The sequence below is a fragment of the Morone saxatilis genome, unplaced genomic scaffold (assembly GCF_004916995.1).
Source record: "Morone saxatilis isolate NCDOM2014 unplaced genomic scaffold, NCSU_SB_2.0 Contig19, whole genome shotgun sequence".
Classification (NCBI taxonomy): domain Eukaryota; kingdom Metazoa; phylum Chordata; class Actinopteri; family Moronidae; genus Morone; species Morone saxatilis.
In genome coordinates, this window is record NW_023339751.1 from 8,253,748 (window position 1) to 8,271,672 (window position 17,925).

Consider the following 17,925-nt stretch of genomic DNA (forward strand, 5'->3'; position numbering starts at 1 on the left):
CCCCCCCCCCCCTGCAAACCCTCCAATCCCTTCCTGCAACCAAAAATTGTATGAATATACATGAGCCCCTGATGGCTATGGGACCTCGGACGGTCTAGATAGCTGAAGCGGATTCAGTTGGGTTGTTTTGTCGGGGGCTCCTTCAACCCAACAAATCCCAGTGAAAGGACTTACAACTTTTACCTTTCCTGTCCACGGGGAGATCATGGCTCGGGCCCCCGGCGTTAGAGGGCCACTTCTGGTTCTGCTCCTGCAGCTTGTCCTTATCTGCTCCGCTCAAGTAAGACTAATTGTATTTTTCTGTCTTTGTCTCTAGACTGATGTGACAGAGGTGCAGGTGAGTGTACTCATGCTAAACAGCAAAATCTGTTTTTATCTTGAATTTAGTCCAGAGGCTCAGATTGATTTATCTAGTAAATTTATTGGACATCTGTCACGGAAAAAAGTCAGGAATTTGACTTTTGTTTTGGAGTCTCCTTTTTAAACTTTTCCTTTTGCAAAGTGCTATCTAAAGCTGATGAATTCTGCAATCAGAAAACAGTTCTTTTGGCTGTATGCTATTTCCGTGTATTTGTGTATCAATGTCTTCTAGCAGCATACAATAAGGCAGTGCACCTGTTCAATTTTTTTCATATTGTCTGTGTAGCAGTATAATCAATCAATATCAGAAATGTCCAAAATTGATAGGGTCGTTTTCAGACATTTAAGTGTATATTTTCTCATTACATTATTATTATTTTACTCAGAGGATCCAAGGACCTCCTGGCCCTCCCGGACCTGCAGGTGTCCCAGGAATTGATGGCGTTGCTGTAAGTGCTCCCAGTCCTGTGACATTGTCCTCAATACTAGTAACACAATAATAGTTCACCATTTGCTCACCTAAATCATTGAATCTTTTTTGTTTCAGGGTGAAAGGGGGGCAGATGGGGAGGATGGTCTTCCTGTAACTATGACATTTAATAAATAATTTAACAACAATTTATAGATGTATTGCTTTTCAATGTATGGCTGCTCACTGAATTATGTGTGTATTTAGGGACCTGATGGAGATGCAGGTAAACCCGGCTCTTCAGGATTACCTGGAATTCCTGGAAATGATGTGAGTACTCTATGTTTCATATTTTATATGTTTGGTGTTAACTGCAGTAGTCAGGTTAACATGAAAACCACAAACCCACATGGGGGTGGAACTACACAGTTTGGTCCTCCCACCATATAGGTTATGTGCACACTATTAGTCTTGTAGAGTGACCAATGAAATTTCAGATTTAGCAGGGGATCTTGGGGAAATGTGTGCAAAAATGTGAAGAATTCATTAAACAGGATGAACAAACCCAAATTTCCTTTGTAACAGGTTGAACCAGGGCCTGAGTGTAATTAATTTTGCTCCCCTCAGAGTTTAAAGGAGGGTTAGAAAAACATCCAAACATAATACTGATCTTGATAATAGACTGACTAAGAGGGGCTGTAGTGGTTTACCTCAAAGGTTTTTTTCAAAACTCATTCTGAATGTGTTATTTTATTGCAATTTTATTATACCACAATAAAAATGCACATTTTGTATGCATTGTGATGCACTGCCTATGTTTTACCTCAATACATCTACCAGGACTCTGAAAACAATAGCAGCTTTGTTGGCTGGCCACTGTTGGTATCTCCTGTTGAGAATCCTCAAAACAGTGTGGAATGATTTCTTTCAGTGCGCTTGTTTGAAATGAGCCAGAGGAATGTTGCTCTCTGCTTGGTTTGCAGTCTGAGAGCTTTGCCCTCTGCCCTGGCGCTGACTTTTTCTGTGTGTCTGTGAAGTTGAACACACTCTTGTGGACGTCATGACACATTCAGAAACTGAGCTTTAATGTCAATGTGACTGAAGCTGCAGTGTAGTTTATATTGAAACACTTTAGAGGAGGGAGTTATAGTCAAGTGAAACCCACTGATGAATACATAGGACTCCTCCCACTGGAGTATGATTTCTTTATGATGATGTAACATCCAGAGATCTGATGCTGAATTCTGAAATATTGACATAGGTGGGAAAAGTATTGCCTGCTGAGGTAGTAGGCACATTTAACTTTTTTTTTTAAATATAAGGTGAAAATACACAGTGCATACAGTGCTTCAAAATTTGTTATGATGTGTTAGTTAAGCATGATGTCTCTTCTCTGCAGGGTTTGACTGGCCCTATTGGAGATCCTGGGCCCGATGGTCCCCTCGGACAGAAAGTGAGTGACTAATGAGCCTTTGGTTTTCCTGCATCAGTGAAATGGTGCCAAGCTGCTGTCCAGTCTTTTGGCATGGCAGCGGGAGCTGCAGTGCATAAACCAATTCCTCATGACAAATGAGACTTAATCCTGCAAGTCTTCTGTGTAATCTCCGTGGGGAATGAAGCCCCAACATCGGTCCTCATTAGGCTAAACATTGCTGGGTCAAGTGTGCAAGTCATGTGATGAGCTGGAGGAATTTTAACTTGGACCGTCTGCAGGCGCACATACAGCTCAATTTTATCTGAACACAGTATTCCAGTATTTGTTTCAACACCTATTAATGTATCTAATGTATCTATCTTTATCCTTTAGGGTGAACCTGGAAAATCTGGACCTCGCGGAGCAGCTGTGAGTTGCATTTCCTCTCTAAACAGATAACTTCAAGGATCAGATCAACCATCACCACTTTTCTTGTCTTGTGTACACCTAATTATACATACACACTGACCTGTACTGTATATGTCTCTCTTTAGGGTGTTGGGCCAGATGGACCCCTCGTAAGTAGTTGTTTATGCTATACAATCAATACCACAATTTATAGTCCATTTTGGTTCTCTTCATCAAAAATTGTGTTAGTATTAAATACCTGAAATGTGACTTTGAACAGGGACTACCCGGGCCTGGAGGACTTCTGGGTGAAGTGGGAAAAGTTGGATCAGTTGTGAGTAAAACAGAGCACTGCACTGTTACTATGCAACCAGCACCAAATACTACCAGCATGAGCCCTGACATATTACATCATTACATTAAGTATATATAATAATAATAATAAATTGACTCATATTCTGTGCGCCATATACTGATATATATGTCAAAATGGACTGTATTTGATGTTTCTCATTAAATTGAAGATAGATTTCCACACATTTTATGGATAGAAAATCATTGCAAAATATCAAATATTCAGCCCTTCATCCAATTAAATTGCCCCTGATAATGGCACTTTAGGTGGGTAAGATTTATTTTTGATTTATCTTCATTTAAATTTTGCCCTTTAGCTACTGTTGTCAGCATCATCTTACACTAGATATCAAAGCAGTGATCATAAATATACAGTAAGGTTCCAATCTGGGTTAAACTCTTACTGTGTCATAGATCATTTAAAGCAGCATCGTCTTTACCTCTGTCACTACATGGAAAAGCAAATAAACCTGCAGACTGGAATTTGTTTAAGAAAAGACAACTGAAAGGGATCTTCTGGATGTTACTGTTTACTGAATGTATTTCACCACTGAGAACACTGATCCAAAACAATATTTTATTTAGGAAAACACCAATTCCTAATGAAATGTGGAAGCGTCAAAATTCTGCATGAATAGTTTCCACACATTGTAAGCTAGAAGTAAATTGATGCTTTTAGGCAAAGATGCTACTGTCATTATTCTTGCTGATAGAAATCGTCAGTATTCAGCAGTAATGGAGAGCCCAGCGCATTTATTCTCTTTGAGTAGTTTTTGGCACATTTTATGTCTTTCCACAGGGGGCCATGGGTGTGAGAGGGCCACAGGGACCTCGTGGACCAACAGGGGCCAGAGTAAGTGACACAGCTTTATTTGACATCTCATAAGATTAGCAACTGATTACATTTGACCTTATATTTCACAAGGGAAAAAGCAGCAAGTAGCAAGTAATTTGGCCTTGTTAGTGATGCCACCACTGCACACTGCTGTCCTTCCTCTAGGGATTTACAAGCTCCTTAAATCCATCATGATGTTGACAAATTACAGTATTAAAGTGTTAACTTGTATTTTCTCTCAATTCCAGGGTGCAGCTGGAATGCTAGGCAGTGCTGACCTGGTAAAGCTTTGTTTTCTGGAGATTATGAGTTAGATTTTCTATTGCATAATGTCCAGAATATTTTCTGACTGTTATGTTGTTGTTGTTGTTTAGTGTCCAAACTCTTGTCCGCCTGGGACCCCTGGACATCCTGGCCTTCCTGGCATGAAGGTGGGTAGCTGAGTGTTTTGTGTTGCACTAAAAACATGTCCCAAAATACAGTGTGTCTGATGGGTTATTCTCTATGTGTTTCAAGGGCCACAAAGGTGTCAAAGGCGAAGCAGGAGAACCTGGGAAACAAGGGCACAAGGTAAAATACGTTTGAATTAGGGGATAATCCTTGTTTGTAAACCCAAAGCCAAGTATTTCTAGTCACATCAACATCAGCAACATCAACAAAGTGAATTTATATTCACATAAAACTGCATAAATAGAGCTTAAAAACATGAATTTCCCTTCCACAACTGTCACACATTCCACAACGTTTCACATCAGAAAACCATTAGCATTGACTTAAACGTGAAAAAAGGAATTTCCGGCGCCTTTGAGACAAGTATTATTTGCGCTGCTCTATTTCAAGAGGAAGTGATACAAGTCACTGTGTAATGCCTCCGACTCCTTGTAATGCACGGAGGATGATTTATTCCAAATGATGTTCAAGCACAACTACCCTCTCCCTGTAATGTGTCTATGCACTATATAAATGGAAATGAGTCTGGGCCTATCTCCCTTTATCACTCCATGGCAGGATATGATTTACTGTCAGTCTGCGCTCCGTCCCCCCAGAATGATTTTCTCCTTCACTGGAAGTTTCATTTGAGAGGCCTTTTGCCTGTTTTCCGCTCACAAATTCACAAATATAAATGTGAACTAAAGTTAATAATAAAATAACCAGATGTTGCTGCAGGGGTTGAAAGTGTATAATTTCATGATACTAAAGAAAAATATTGAGATATAAAATAAGTAAGTCTTGGAAAGATTGCACCCTGGCACATGGTTGTAAGAAGAAGACTATGTGACCCAGTTAACATCTAAAATCATAGAACTCTGACTTTGTATTTGAATGAACATTACCCATTACATATAATCATATGATAAAAATATATATTACATTAGACAAAGATTGAAGACTTTTTTGATGTTTTTAATCCCACAACCAGAAATTGAGATTTCTTTTAATCATCCAACAATATGGCTGATTCAGGCTTTCATCTTCCTCTTTCTGGAGAACAAACATATTGTCTCCATTTGAAGAATATGAATCAGATTGTTTTAGTATCAGGCAGAATGAAGAACAAGTTCTTATGTATCTCTTGCTCTTTGATGTTCACAAATGCCTACCCGTTTCATTGCATTCATTTCTCTTTGTTGTGTAATATTTGATGATCAGATATGTATTGTTTGCATGTGTTAATAGCCAATTCTGATACACATAATTAAAAGAAGAAATTGCCTTTTTAACAGCAGGAAATGTGTGCAGCCTCAGACAGGAACCCCTATCTATCTTAATGGATATGCCTCCTCAGGTCCACTAGAGTCAGCGTATAAATTATTTGTAATTTGCAAATCAGAAGAATGGTAATTTGGAGTTAAATTGTCTGCTTTTGCTCCCTTGCAATCCATTAAAAAGTGGTATTAAACACAGCCTAATTTTCTAATTAACACACAGTCGATAGGAGCAGCCTCCGTTTGTCCTCTTATAATGTAGTTACATTTGCAGTTCAGTGTGTCATCTGATTGACGTTATGCTGTTTTTCTGTTGATGTTTATTCTCTCTCATTCACTCAGGGTGAGGAGGGAGACCAGGGAAGTCCGGGAGAGGTCGGAACCCAAGGACCAAGGGTTAGATACTCCATTTATTAGATGATATTAGACTCTTTCAAGTTACAGTTTGTACTTTACTGTGTCAGGTTCTCTTTTTTTCTGCTCAACGAGGCACCTGTTTGTAATTTCAGGGTCCTCAGGGTATTCGTGGAGCCACAGGAATGATGGGCACCAAGGGGGAAATGGTTAGTGCTTCCTTGATTTTTAAGCTCACGGTACCTTTCATATTAATCAGATTCCTCCTGAATTACTTGCAAATTCAGGGTGAATTCCAAGAATAGTTGACTATTAAGAAGGTTTATTCTTTAAACAGAGTATAATACCAATACTAATATTGTTCTCTGGCAGGGAGCTCGAGGTCTTGATGGAGATCCAGGTCCCCAGGGTGTCGCAGGGGCAATGGTAAGATTGTGTCACGATACAGATGCTTTTATTATTGCAGCAAATATGGTACTATGAGCAGCATATGATTCAATGCATTATTTCAGGGGGATCGAGGCCAGAGAGGCGTGATGGGCGAGCTTGGGCCTAAAGGGGGAACGGTTAGTATACGTTTTCAGATGCAGAAAATAAACGCTGGTTTGTAAAGTTTTGACAAATGAAATAAGTGTTTCTTTGTTGTTCAGGGTGTTCAAGGGCCGAGAGGAATCACAGGTCTTCCAGGTCCCAAAGGAGAGGCTGTGAGTGTTTGATCATTGGTGACAAATATAACTTTAAAGTTCATGCATATTGTCTGCAAAAAGCTAATTTGCTTTTTATCACCAGGGCTTACCGGGTGTCGATGGGCGCGAGGGCATTCCTGGGATGCCAGGAGCAAAGGTAGAGAATCATTTCTACTACTTTATTAATAAACCTTCCAAGTTTTAATGTTAAAGTTTATAATATTAAAATTTACTGACTGTTTTTCTGTCAGGAGCAGTATCAGCTTCATATTTTTTACTGTCTGTTTCCCTGCAGGGAGGCATTGGGAAGGCAGGCGTTCCTGGAGAGGTCGGACTTCAGGGGCTTCCTGTGAGTATGACCTATAACCTAAACTGTCAAGACTGACTCTGATTGGATACACCTGAGTAAACCCACCAGGAGCAGGAGCACCATGCATGCTACAGTGCAATATCTCCGCATTTGTACAGTCAGAAAAATGTTTTTGCATCTTGCATTTTAACATGTAATAAAGTTGTTGCTATTTTCCAATCAAATACTATAGAATTCTCTCCCTCTGTTAAGGCTGTGGTGTGAGACAGTAATCCCTGTCTGTCTCCCTTAGGCAGCTAAGTAAGAGCAAAGTTTTTTCTGCTCTCTAATCTGTGCTTAGTCTTATGAAAGGCACTAATGAGAATCAGTTGGCAAACATGAAAAGCCAGCCTGTGGCAGCATTAAGGAAGATTTTGTACATTTAAAAGTCAGCACCTGATTTAAATATTCAGAACACTTTTATCACCTTAAGCATATTTGGGTCAAAAGCTCAAACAAATACATTTCTTTCCCACTAAGCCTGTCATCCTTAGCAGTTAGGTTTATTCTCTTTTGGGAATGACACTTACTGCTAGAATATTTCTCCTTTGTTGTAGGAAATTGTTCTCCTCCTGTTGTTATTGTTGCATCTCTTCAAGACATGTTCTCTGTTTTTCAGGGTTTGCCTGGTTCACCTGGACCAAAAGGCTTGGCTGGCCCTAAGGTTGTTTTCTTGATCAATTATTAAAATATCATCATTTTTTTATTACATTGTTTTTATTTTTCTTCTTAAATTGTCAAAATCTAATAGCAACTTTGGTTGTGTCTGCGCAGGGAGACTCTGGTGAATCAGGCCTTCCTGGAACAATGGGACCTGCTGGCAAATCAGTAAGTGTGAGCAGCATGAGTTGAAACACTGTCGTGATTCTTGTGACCGCTGATGCGTCACGTGTCATTTTACTGTCACACCACAGGGTGAGCGAGGAGACCAGGGAGAGCTGGGACCTGTTGGACCTATTGGTGAACCTGTAAGTATTTTGCTTTAATTTCTATTGTCTTTATTTTGTCCATATGTTCATTTTAAACTCAACTTTTTCCCCTTCATTTTCATTTTCTACAGGGAGATGTAGGAGTGCAAGGCCCCCTGGGTTCAGCTGGGAAGCCAGGTGCCAGGGTAAGTTGTAAATATACCTTTTGTGCAGCACAATTAAATCTAGATTTTAATTGATTAGTTTTCATTTTCAAAAGTATATTTTTCGTTTTTATCCATGCCTTAACTGTGAAAATAAAGGCCTTACACCCAATGTACATCCAACAATCATTTGTAGTAATACAATGAAAAACTTTTAGTGAAGACAAGAAAAGCACTCACAACAGTACTTTATCTCTTCTTCAATTTTTTGATACTTTGAATGAGAGAAACTGGAAAGGACGGAAGCCTCAGAGTGTATAGTCCTGGCTGTTGTTTTGCTGGAATGTCTCAGAGAATAGACTGAGGCTGGATCTCACATGAGGTCTATTTTCACAGTAAGGGGAGACCTGTAAGCAGTGGGTTGAATGAGCTCTCTGTTCTCCTGGCATTCCTCAGACAGTTTGGTCAGTGATCAAAGGGGGAATGGCACACACAAACATGCCCGAGAGAATAAGTAGCAATGCTAAGCTGCATTAAAAGTTAATTACGAGCACAATGTTATTTACTGTAAATTACTGTAACTACTGGTATATGAGCATTTTCAGCAATGTTAACAGGTGTTATGCTTGATGAAATAGCTTAAAAACAGAGCAAAGTGCATTGTTTTGTATTTCAAAGGTTGTACTTTATATGACCCTGCCTAAATGTCTCTACTCATCAGATGTGCATGTTTATGTGTTCTAGGGACCCAAAGGTGACCCTGGCCTTCCTGGTCTCCCTGGTCCTCCTGGCCTGCCCGGGGTGAAAGGAGAGAGGGTAAGAAAACCCTGCAGTCCCATTCAGAGACCTTTTCAGATTTAGGACTATTGTCCTAAACAGCAGGAGAACAACAAACAACTGATCAGCTCCCTCTAGTGTACAGAAAGAGAATATTCTGATCTTCTGAATCCTGCGAGATACAACACACTGCAATGTTAACACATTCGTTTTGTTACAGGGAGAACGCGGAGAACTAGGACCCAAAGGAGAGCAGGTATGAAATCCCAATACTAAATGTTAATTATCTCTTAATAGTAATGCTGCATTTAAATAGCAAGTGTGTTGCTTTGTATAAATTATTCACAGACTGTGTTTTCATAGGGAACACAAGGTGATGAGGGGAACCCTGGAGACAAAGGGGATCTTGTAAGTTGTTACACCAACACTAACATTATAAATGTAACTATTCAAAGTGTCTATTAATTATAGAATCTCACCAGAGTACAATTGTCCTTGTCTCCATCCTCTGTGTGTTATAAATGGCGTCATAGGGTGAGTCAGGAGAAGTTGGACCTAAAGGAGAGGTGAGTTCAAACTGATTATTTTAACCTGGTGTCTCAGTATTTTCCTGTGGTGTAATACCATTGAGAAACTGCTTCAGCCTTGTAATATTTCTCCGGTCTGGTACCGTATTTTCTCTTGAGGTCGGTAATCCTGGTGAGCCTGGCAGGAGAGGTCCAGAGGGAAGTCGAGGCCAGCCCGGTATCGAGGGGCCGCCTGGCACACCTGGACCACGGGGCATGCAGGGGAACAGGGGTTCACCTGGAGTCAGAGGGTCCCAGGGTCCTGCGGTAGGTCCAAGAGAAAACACATGAAGTCAAAAGACAGAGAGAGTGAGAAAGATACAAGTTTGACCACAGTCTTCAGTTGTAATCTGTTCTGTCTACCAGGGGTGGAGAAAAATTCATGGGGTGGTAAGAGGGTGGCATGGAGACTTTAAAGGGTGGCAAAAATGGAAAACTAATATTACTATTGTTCTTACATTAGACAATTCATAGCAAATCCATCACTTTCATTTTCTCATATTGCATTGAGTTTCAGTGTATTTGTGGCAGTAACCTCAGTAAGTATCAGTCAGCGGAAACAAAAAAACATGATAATGTTTAGAGTTTTGAAACCCCTCTGTCACTCCTGTCAAATCCTTTCCTTTTCTAACTGATATCTCACTTGAATTTTGAATCAAACCTCCCTGAGCCATCGCTTTATGTTTTACTTTAAAGCAAACACTTCACGCTGTCATCTAATACTTATTTATACAAAACCTAGTTTACTCATAAGAAGTTATAGGGGTATTAATTATAAAACGTTTAAATAACATGTTTAAAAAATGACTTAGGTAGAGGCCATTAATAAGTCCCTCTGGGCAGAATACTTCTCCTTGCACACTTTTATCTTTGTTATTTTGATATCCTTCATATAATTTTAACTTGTGCAAATAAACTCTATAAACTCTAAACCCCAATATTGCGCAGCAGCAGGGGATACATCAAACCACATGAGCAAGATGCTCTGAAAAAATATATCTTGTTGGGAATTTAATATGTTTGCACCCACCAAAGGCTGCTCAGCTGCACTCTGATGTAGAGGAGGCAAGCAAAAAGAATATTCTGTTATCGAGTTTGGTAAAATCGCAATTTAAATTCAATACCTGTATTGTTGTAAGGGGAAACCCTTGTACATCCAAAATGTCAACTTTTCAGGAGAGGAGAAAGGAAGCCTGTTTTAAGCTTCACCGCAGTGCACTTTGAGTTTATTAAACAGCTAACAGCTTTTATAAGCACAAGAATAGTATATTTTTTTTCCATCTTTCAACTATTGTGAAAGCAAGTCAGTAAAGTATGAGGAGAGATGTTTTCACTGTGACATAAATGTTTCTGACACTGTCATGAAATATATTAAGTCATCTTTTTCCCTGCAGGGTAAAGAGCCAAGTGATCAGCACATCAGACAAGTTTGCATGCGAGTCATGCAAGGTAAGAACTGATAGGCCTTTGACCCCATTTATTATTCCCTTGTGCCTCATTTCATGACTTTAATCTTACCCAGAATGCTTCATTACACAACCACAGACAGAGCTGCCCCCTCCGTTGTCTCATTGATCTGGGCGGTCGCTGAATACTCAGAAGTTTTTTAAAAAAAAGGGAAAGCCTTATAGCCCAAACATGAAATAAGCTTCAGCCTTTGTTTATTTGATGGATGAAAGATTCCTTCTCCGAGCTTTAGAAATGTCTCACTGAAGTCACAAGCTCTGTTCTCTTCATTCTGTTGCTCTTACGTCTTCACAACTCATCTCTTACACTCATGATTTTTTTATAGCCGATGTGCTGAAAAATTAATTTCACCTCCAGCAGACCTGCACTCCTCTGCTCCAAGCAAAGAGTCTGCCTGGAAAGGAAATCTTAAAAAAAAGGAGCAGTCAAGCAGCGGCTGCATGAATTTTCATCAGGAGCCTGAAAACTAGAATCTTAAGTGCAAAATACCATGCTGCAAGGAGCCACAGGAGATTAATACTAGATCCTTCGCACCATGAACATAAATTTTCTGTCACTGATTGCTTGAAATAAAGAGTATTATCTCCTTTATGCTCAATTTACCGAGGTTCTATGGAAAAAGGTTGAAAAACAAGAGAAACTCGGGGGATATCGTGACCACGGTTTCACCTCGCTCTGCTTCTCTCTGAACTCAAGTACAAGAGCTGTTGGACTATCTCCTCCGTGAGAGTTGCTTTGGGCTTTCAGAAATGAGCCTTCTTATGCTACAGCCTGATTTAATACAAAGTGTTAGGTTTTCAAAAGTTCCCTCGATAACTGTCAACCACAACATTCAGTGTCATGGTGCCAGTCTTGCATTTAATGGTTCATCATCTTCTGTGCTCCAACAGAACAGCTGGCCCAGTTAGCAGCTAGTTTAAGGAGGCCGGAGTCTGGTGTAGCTGGTTTACCTGGTAAACCTGGACTTCCAGGGCCTCCTGGGAATCCAGGAGATAATGGCTTCCCTGGGCAGGCTGGAGCAAGAGGCCTCCCTGGACTCAAAGGCCCACCAGGACCTATTGGAGTGAAAGGACCCAAAGGTAATGAATGCATTCGCCAGTGTCGCTGTTTAGGGTGACGTGACAGAATTACGCATCAAGTAAAACAATGACACGTTTGTCTTGCTCTATGTGTTACAGGTGAATTGGGAGACAGAGGTTCCAGAGGGCCCACTGTGCGTGGACCTAAAGGTCAGCCAGGAGCCCCCGGACTTCCTGGTGAGTCAATTTTGCCTTTTAAATTAGCTCTTTAAAGGGTAGGTACACATTTTTTATAAGTCTGTCTTTTGTACATACAGACAGTTTCTTTTCTCTTGAAGGCCAATATGGACAGGAAGAACGTATATAATTGCATGTGTCTGTTGCATTACATTTGAAAAAAAAAATATAGCAACTAGCATCCTAAAATCAGTTTCCTGATCACAGGTGAGCCAGGCAAACCCGGCTACGGTCAGGATGGTCGCGATGGGCAGAGGGGTCCTCCTGGCACTCCTGGACAGCCCGGTGTACCTGGGCCTCCCGGTTCAGCTGGACCTAATGGTTACTGTGACCCGTCAGCCTGCAACCTCCAGGCAGGAGCCGCCCACCAGTCTCTGGATGTGAAGGGACCCGCAGGGAACTAAGAGCCACTCTGACAGAGACAGAAAGACTGTTGGATTAGCTCCCCTGAGCACACAACATTTTTCACACTGTCTTCCAAGGGGCTGCGGTCGGTGCGGTGCCTACGATCCATTAACCTCTAGTCTTGTGAGCGTGTTTTGTGCCAGCCGCATCTCTATCAGAAGGAGCCAGCCTCTTCAAGTCGTAAAGAAACACAAAACCTTTTTTTGTGCTGCAAAAATCTAGCTTGTTCTGGTGTGTTTTTCTACCTGAGAGATGTTTTGAGATTTTCAGGATGTTGTGCTCACATTTCTGAGACAATATGAAATGACCAGAAGTGTTTGTTTATCCCACTCTCCTTGTACCTCTGCCTCTATTTTCCTCCATTCACGCTGTTTTCTGAAATAAAAGCATCCGATTTCCCACAGAACATTTTAAAAATAATCACCCAAAGTAAATCAGGATCAGGATTTCTTTGGTTTGAGTGCCTTTTTCAGTTATTTTGTTCTGTATGTGTTACTGTACCAAAGATAAACCTGGTGAATCCCCCCTTTCCTAATATAAATCTCTACATGTCTGACCGTCTTTTCAGCCCTGCAGTTCAAAATAAAAAGGAGAGAGGATGAAAATGTCATCAAGTCACACTGACTTCAGTTTATGTTGTAAATCTGTAAAAAAATGTTTGAATTGTGGTTAATTATATTTCCTACTTAACAACCTGATGTGAGATTTTGTCTCATTGTACAGAATGACAACAGAGTGCAGTCGTGCATATATGGAATATATTTTAGGGATGAGGGAGACCCTCATTAATGTTACAAATAAAGAAAACAACACATGCAGTGTTTACTTTATTCTGTATACTGGTATCATTATGTGATGACAGAATATTTTGTGACAAATATATTTTTCCAAAACTGTTCTTCTTCACTTCAAATAAAAACAAAAATATCACAGCTGACAAGATGATCTCACCTCAAGGTTCATTTAGTAGCTGTTCTGCATCTTTCAATCACTGTCACAGAAATGTAGATGCTCAAAATGTGTCTTTTTAAATCTACATTTTCATGACAACTGAGCAAAGTCCATCTGCTGATGAAGATCGTGTAATCATGTGCTCCAGAACAGCTACTGTATGTACATTGAGGGTTTGGTCAAAAGTAATTTCCAAGGTCAATAATGAACGCTGAAACTCTAAAATATCACAGCTGTTTAATATAGTTACATTCAAAATAGAGTTTTTATGCATATCATTATATTTTAAATACAACTGAAATGCTAAAACTCTCAGGTGTCTGATGAAAGAAACCTTTGTTGTGAGTTTTATCACAATGGAACAACACTTAAAGGATTAATTATAACTGCCACTGACCACACAGAAACACATAATAAAAAAAGACCCAGGCTGTGTTAGAGCGCAAAAATACAACACAAGAACACAGGAAATAAAGCACTGAATAACATTTATTGCACTCGTGTAAAGGCAGGTGCCATTAATCAGTGTAAATAAAAGATGCTGCAAAGAAAAGTGTAAAATATAACCTCTGATACCTGGTAACCACATACACACTGGATCATCCTCCACAACAAAAGCATTACCACCTCTACTCTTTATAGTCCAGTAAGCAGACTGATACTGATGTCAACATCCAGGACTGCAATTTATCTGTTTTTACATACATGTAAGGTTTTAATTGCTTTTATCAGTTAAAGGTAACAGTCAGTGTTGGGATTTTTTCTTTTTTTTTGCAAAATAGCTAATCATGTAGACTTGTGGTAAACCAAGACTGAGGTAGATATTCAACGAAACAATGACAAAAACACATTAAAGTCACTCAGCACGACTTGAGCTTATGAAGGAGTAGAGAGGAGTTACAGTGAGAGCAGCAGGCAGACATTTTTAATCCAAGGGACCATGCTGAGAGGCTGATCCATATTCCCCTTCATTACAAGCTTATTTACAAGATTAGATTACATGTGGTGACAGGATCAACTTCCATTACTGTAAAAAAAAGCAATAATGAAATATGTGGATGTTTAAAAACTGATGTTATTGTTTGAAGTATTTCTGTCTATCTTTAGATGTATAAAAGCATTTCATTTGAAGGACGCTTCAACCCACCACACCTCCACCCTTTGAGTTTGCTTTCATCTGACATTTTCCACTTAGAATAAATGGATTTTAACTTGGAGCGATGTAAAATGCCTGGCAGCAAATTGCTAGTGAAGTGGGCTGTGACATCAGCAGCCATTTTGTGTCCTCCCTAGTTATCATACTGTTTAGCTTAATTGAAGTCACAAACCGGTGCACATTAATATCAATGCAGGGTAAATTCAATATACGCAAAGAGTTGCTCTCATCAGTGCACCAAAAAGTTCAGATCACATTAGTTTGCTGGTGCTGTCTCATTTGAATTTGGCCAAGGTCGGCGTTATTGTCTCAGAAGGGGAACCCATTAAACCGAATATGAAAATTAGTGCGATGAAAGGACAGTAGCCAGTAGAAGGAGGGGATTTTATGTAACCTATAACCCAAACAAAGATTGTTTTCCATTCACATTACAAGCAATGAGAAAATAAATACATGTCCAGCAGGGGGCTCTTTCAACTCACAAATAAAGTTAGTTGCACACATTTGATTCAATACCCCTCTAAAATTAGACCCACTCACACTGATAAAATTGAACAGAGATAAAACCAAGCCTGCATGCTGAGAAAAATATATAAAAAACCCCTCTGCAGCTTCAAAGTAAGATGTGAGCTATAATTCACATGTGTAAGAGAAGCATGGTGATGTGAGACATGAAGTATAAGAGGAAAAAAAAACTGATCTTAAAGGATGAAGTACAGATAGAACCGAGTTCTTAATGTCACAAACTTTCAGATACACCCACAGAACTTTTCAAACATTAATCACAGCAGGACACTTAAAAGTAAATTTAAAGGCTTTGAGTCAAACTCTCATTAAACAGCACGCCAAGTTAAAGCTTTAGGAAAGTAATATACTGTACGCTACAGGCCAATTATCTTTTTTTTGATGAATAAATGTTCATTGTGTAGACTGACTGTAAAGTTTAGGTTACTTTTCAGATGAACAAATTGTGCATTTCCTTACAAATCTTCAAAGAGAACATTCATCTAAATGATACAGCATATGGCCTGTTTAGACGAAGTTGACTCAAAACCTTCTGAATTTACACTAAAATGACTCTGTAACCTGTTATGGCAAATAAATATATCAAAACTCCAGTCATAAGACACCCCCCACTCCCGACGATACATAGTGACACCCAGTGCTGGTCAGTGAGTGAAAAACCAGGATGTAGACCACGATGCTGTTAAAACAAACAAATTCAAGTACATTCATGAGTTATGTATGTGTTGCACCAAAATAAAAGGTCTGAAGTTGTAGTGTAGTAGTCCGATTTCCTTTTTGTGGCTGAAAATCAAAAATATACAAATAAAACCAGAGGAATCATCATTCACCACACTATGTAAACAATGTTAATTATCATCATCTCAGACACACAAACAAAATCTTAAAACATTTGCAGCATCGTATGATTGATAACAAAAGTGAGAACCTTAACGTGACAGTACAATGACAACTTGCTTATGTAATTATATTGTCAGGTCCCATTACAAGCCCCATTAGACAGGAAAAAAGAAAGAAAACACAATCACTCGTTCAACTTATTTACAGATTAAACCAACAGTAAAGACAAATGTGAGGTCAAGTCATACTCGCTGAACAGGAACAACAATTAAAGTACATTCTTTTCATATGGAAAAATCTGCCCTTGATGTATGCGTCGAACAGTATGAGGTGTAGGTTTTTGTATTACAAAAGATATGGCTGATGAACATTCAGTACTGATGCATAATCTACAGAAAATAGCAAGATTCTTTAAAAAAAAAAGATTATCATGCACAATGCAAATGGGTTACGAGTCATAATTTCATAAAACAAAAAACAAAACTCTCAGTAATCCAGAAATGTAATAATCCATCTTCTAGTGACAATATAACTGAATATCCGTGCTACATTTACTACAACTATTTGTACCATCTTTTAAACACGCTTAAAAATAAATAATTTCCGTATCAGACGCATCTGCTGCACTTTGGTTGCATAAGGAGTTTCAAAAATCTGTTATTTTTTACACCTACACATAAAACAAGTATACTCATTCAGCTAATCTTTTTCTCACACACATAAGCACATACGCACACGCACACACACACACACGCGAGATGTACCTTCTGCCAGCGCATTGGCTTATCTCAACAAGAACAGAAGAGTCAGAGGCATGCCCATTAAGGAGGCAAACAAATAATTAAGATCATGTTTTCAGACAGGACTGAACGTGATGAAACAAAGTCATTTCATAGTCTTGAAAGACATAATGAGAGTTGACATGGAATGCATTACATCACAGTGGGGATGTGAAAAAACAAAATAACTTAAAGAGTACAGCAAAAAAAAAACTGAATTCAAAACAAACCAGACAACAACAACAAAAAATCCTGACTGCATCCAAAGGTTATTGCAAAGTGAACAAAAGAGGTCAGTTGTGAGTCTGTGCGATAAACCAGAGCCGAGGAAGCTGTCAGATACAGCGAGGCTGCTCTGTGCCTGCAGCACTGAGCTTAGAGCTGGACGTCTGTCCTCGAACCGGCCTAAACTGCTCTGCTGGATTCACCGGGATGGAAATAGACAGTCACTGGGGTCACATGTCCCAGGAGGTCCACGGGGCCCGGGAGATCCAGGAGGGCCCTGAGAAGTTATCCCAGGAGGACCTAGACAGAGAATTAGACATTATTAATTCCTGCGTTGGGCTGCACTTCATCATCGTTCAGTAGAGCTTTCCATTAGTGATAAGACTCAAAGCTGTGGTTTGGCAGAGACACACGTTCCCTCACACCAACACAAACAGTCATACACTGTCCAGGCTACATGGAGTTAGAAATGGGAGTTGTGAAGAGGTAACACAAAAAGTATAGAATGATATATGACTGGTTTCCAAAAGGCTAAAGTATACTTTATATACAACGCAGATATTTCTACTAGACCTAGGATTTAGTGGCTTCTAGTGGTGAGGTTGCAGACTACAGCCAACTTAATACCTCTTGCCTCACCCTCCCCTTCCACTTGTCTATGAGACACTATGGTGTAGGTGAAACTAGAAAAACAATATTATATTATAATATAATAATATAAAAAGTTACACTAATGAAAACATACTTATGAATATTATATTCAATTTCTGCCAATAGATCCGCCTACATTTTACACACTGGACCTTTAAACTGGCAAATATCTGAGTATCAGTCTCAAAAATTCAGTATCAGTCAGGCTACAATTTGTTATCAAAGACTAAATTCTCCTAAGGCTGGGCAATAATTAATTATCATTGTTCATAAAATTTCAGGTGGAATTGTATTGTGACGATATGGAAGCTATTTAGTTGATTAATCAATAGGTTTATCAACAACAATTTTGAAGATAGATTTATTGTCATGTGATATTT

General features: G+C 39.4%; 2 protein-coding genes across 5 annotated transcripts in view; one reads left to right on the forward strand and one right to left on the reverse strand.

Moving 5' to 3' along the window:
• The first annotated feature begins 205 nt into the window (after positions 1-205).
• On the forward strand, positions 206-13,021 carry col9a1b (collagen, type IX, alpha 1b). The gene is made up of 32 exons (XM_035663696.1): positions 206-280; positions 747-809; positions 908-943; positions 1,037-1,099; positions 2,169-2,222; positions 2,577-2,612; positions 2,738-2,761; positions 2,872-2,925; positions 3,745-3,798; positions 4,029-4,061; positions 4,155-4,211; positions 4,297-4,350; positions 5,829-5,882; positions 5,996-6,049; positions 6,213-6,266; positions 6,353-6,406; positions 6,491-6,544; positions 6,630-6,683; positions 6,822-6,875; positions 7,495-7,539; positions 7,650-7,703; positions 7,790-7,843; positions 7,936-7,989; positions 8,692-8,763; positions 8,945-8,980; positions 9,088-9,132; positions 9,258-9,290; positions 9,411-9,557; positions 10,685-10,739; positions 11,648-11,836; positions 11,936-12,013; positions 12,221-13,021. Exons 1-32 carry the CDS (start codon positions 206-208, stop codon positions 12,415-12,417), a joined length of 2,040 nt encoding a protein of 679 aa, XP_035519589.1. The 3' UTR covers positions 12,418-13,021.
• Positions 13,022-13,591: 570 nt separating this feature from the next.
• Positions 13,592-17,925, reverse strand: part of LOC118329797 (collagen alpha-1(XIX) chain) — a 95,087-nt gene continuing 90,753 nt past the window's right edge. For 3 of the 4 annotated variants that reach the window (XM_035664110.1, XM_035664109.1, XM_035664108.1), the window contains one exon: positions 13,592-17,194. In XM_035664110.1, coding sequence (XP_035520003.1) covers positions 17,094-17,194 — 101 coding nt within the window. In that variant the 3' untranslated portion in view covers positions 13,592-17,093. The remainder of the gene's footprint in view (positions 17,195-17,925) is intronic. The other variant, XR_004796798.1, reaches the window with a different exon arrangement.

Coding starts and splice junctions, on each gene's coding strand:
- col9a1b (XM_035663696.1), top strand. CDS start 206: ATGGCTCGGGCCCCCGGCGTTAGAGGGCCACTTCTGGTTCTGCTCCTG. Junction 2,926..3,744: donor TGGGAAAAGTTGGATCAGTT/GTGAGTAAAACA, acceptor GTCTTTCCACAG/GGGGCCATGGGTGTGAGAGG. Junction 6,545..6,629: donor CAGGTCCCAAAGGAGAGGCT/GTGAGTGTTTGA, acceptor TTTTATCACCAG/GGCTTACCGGGTGTCGATGG.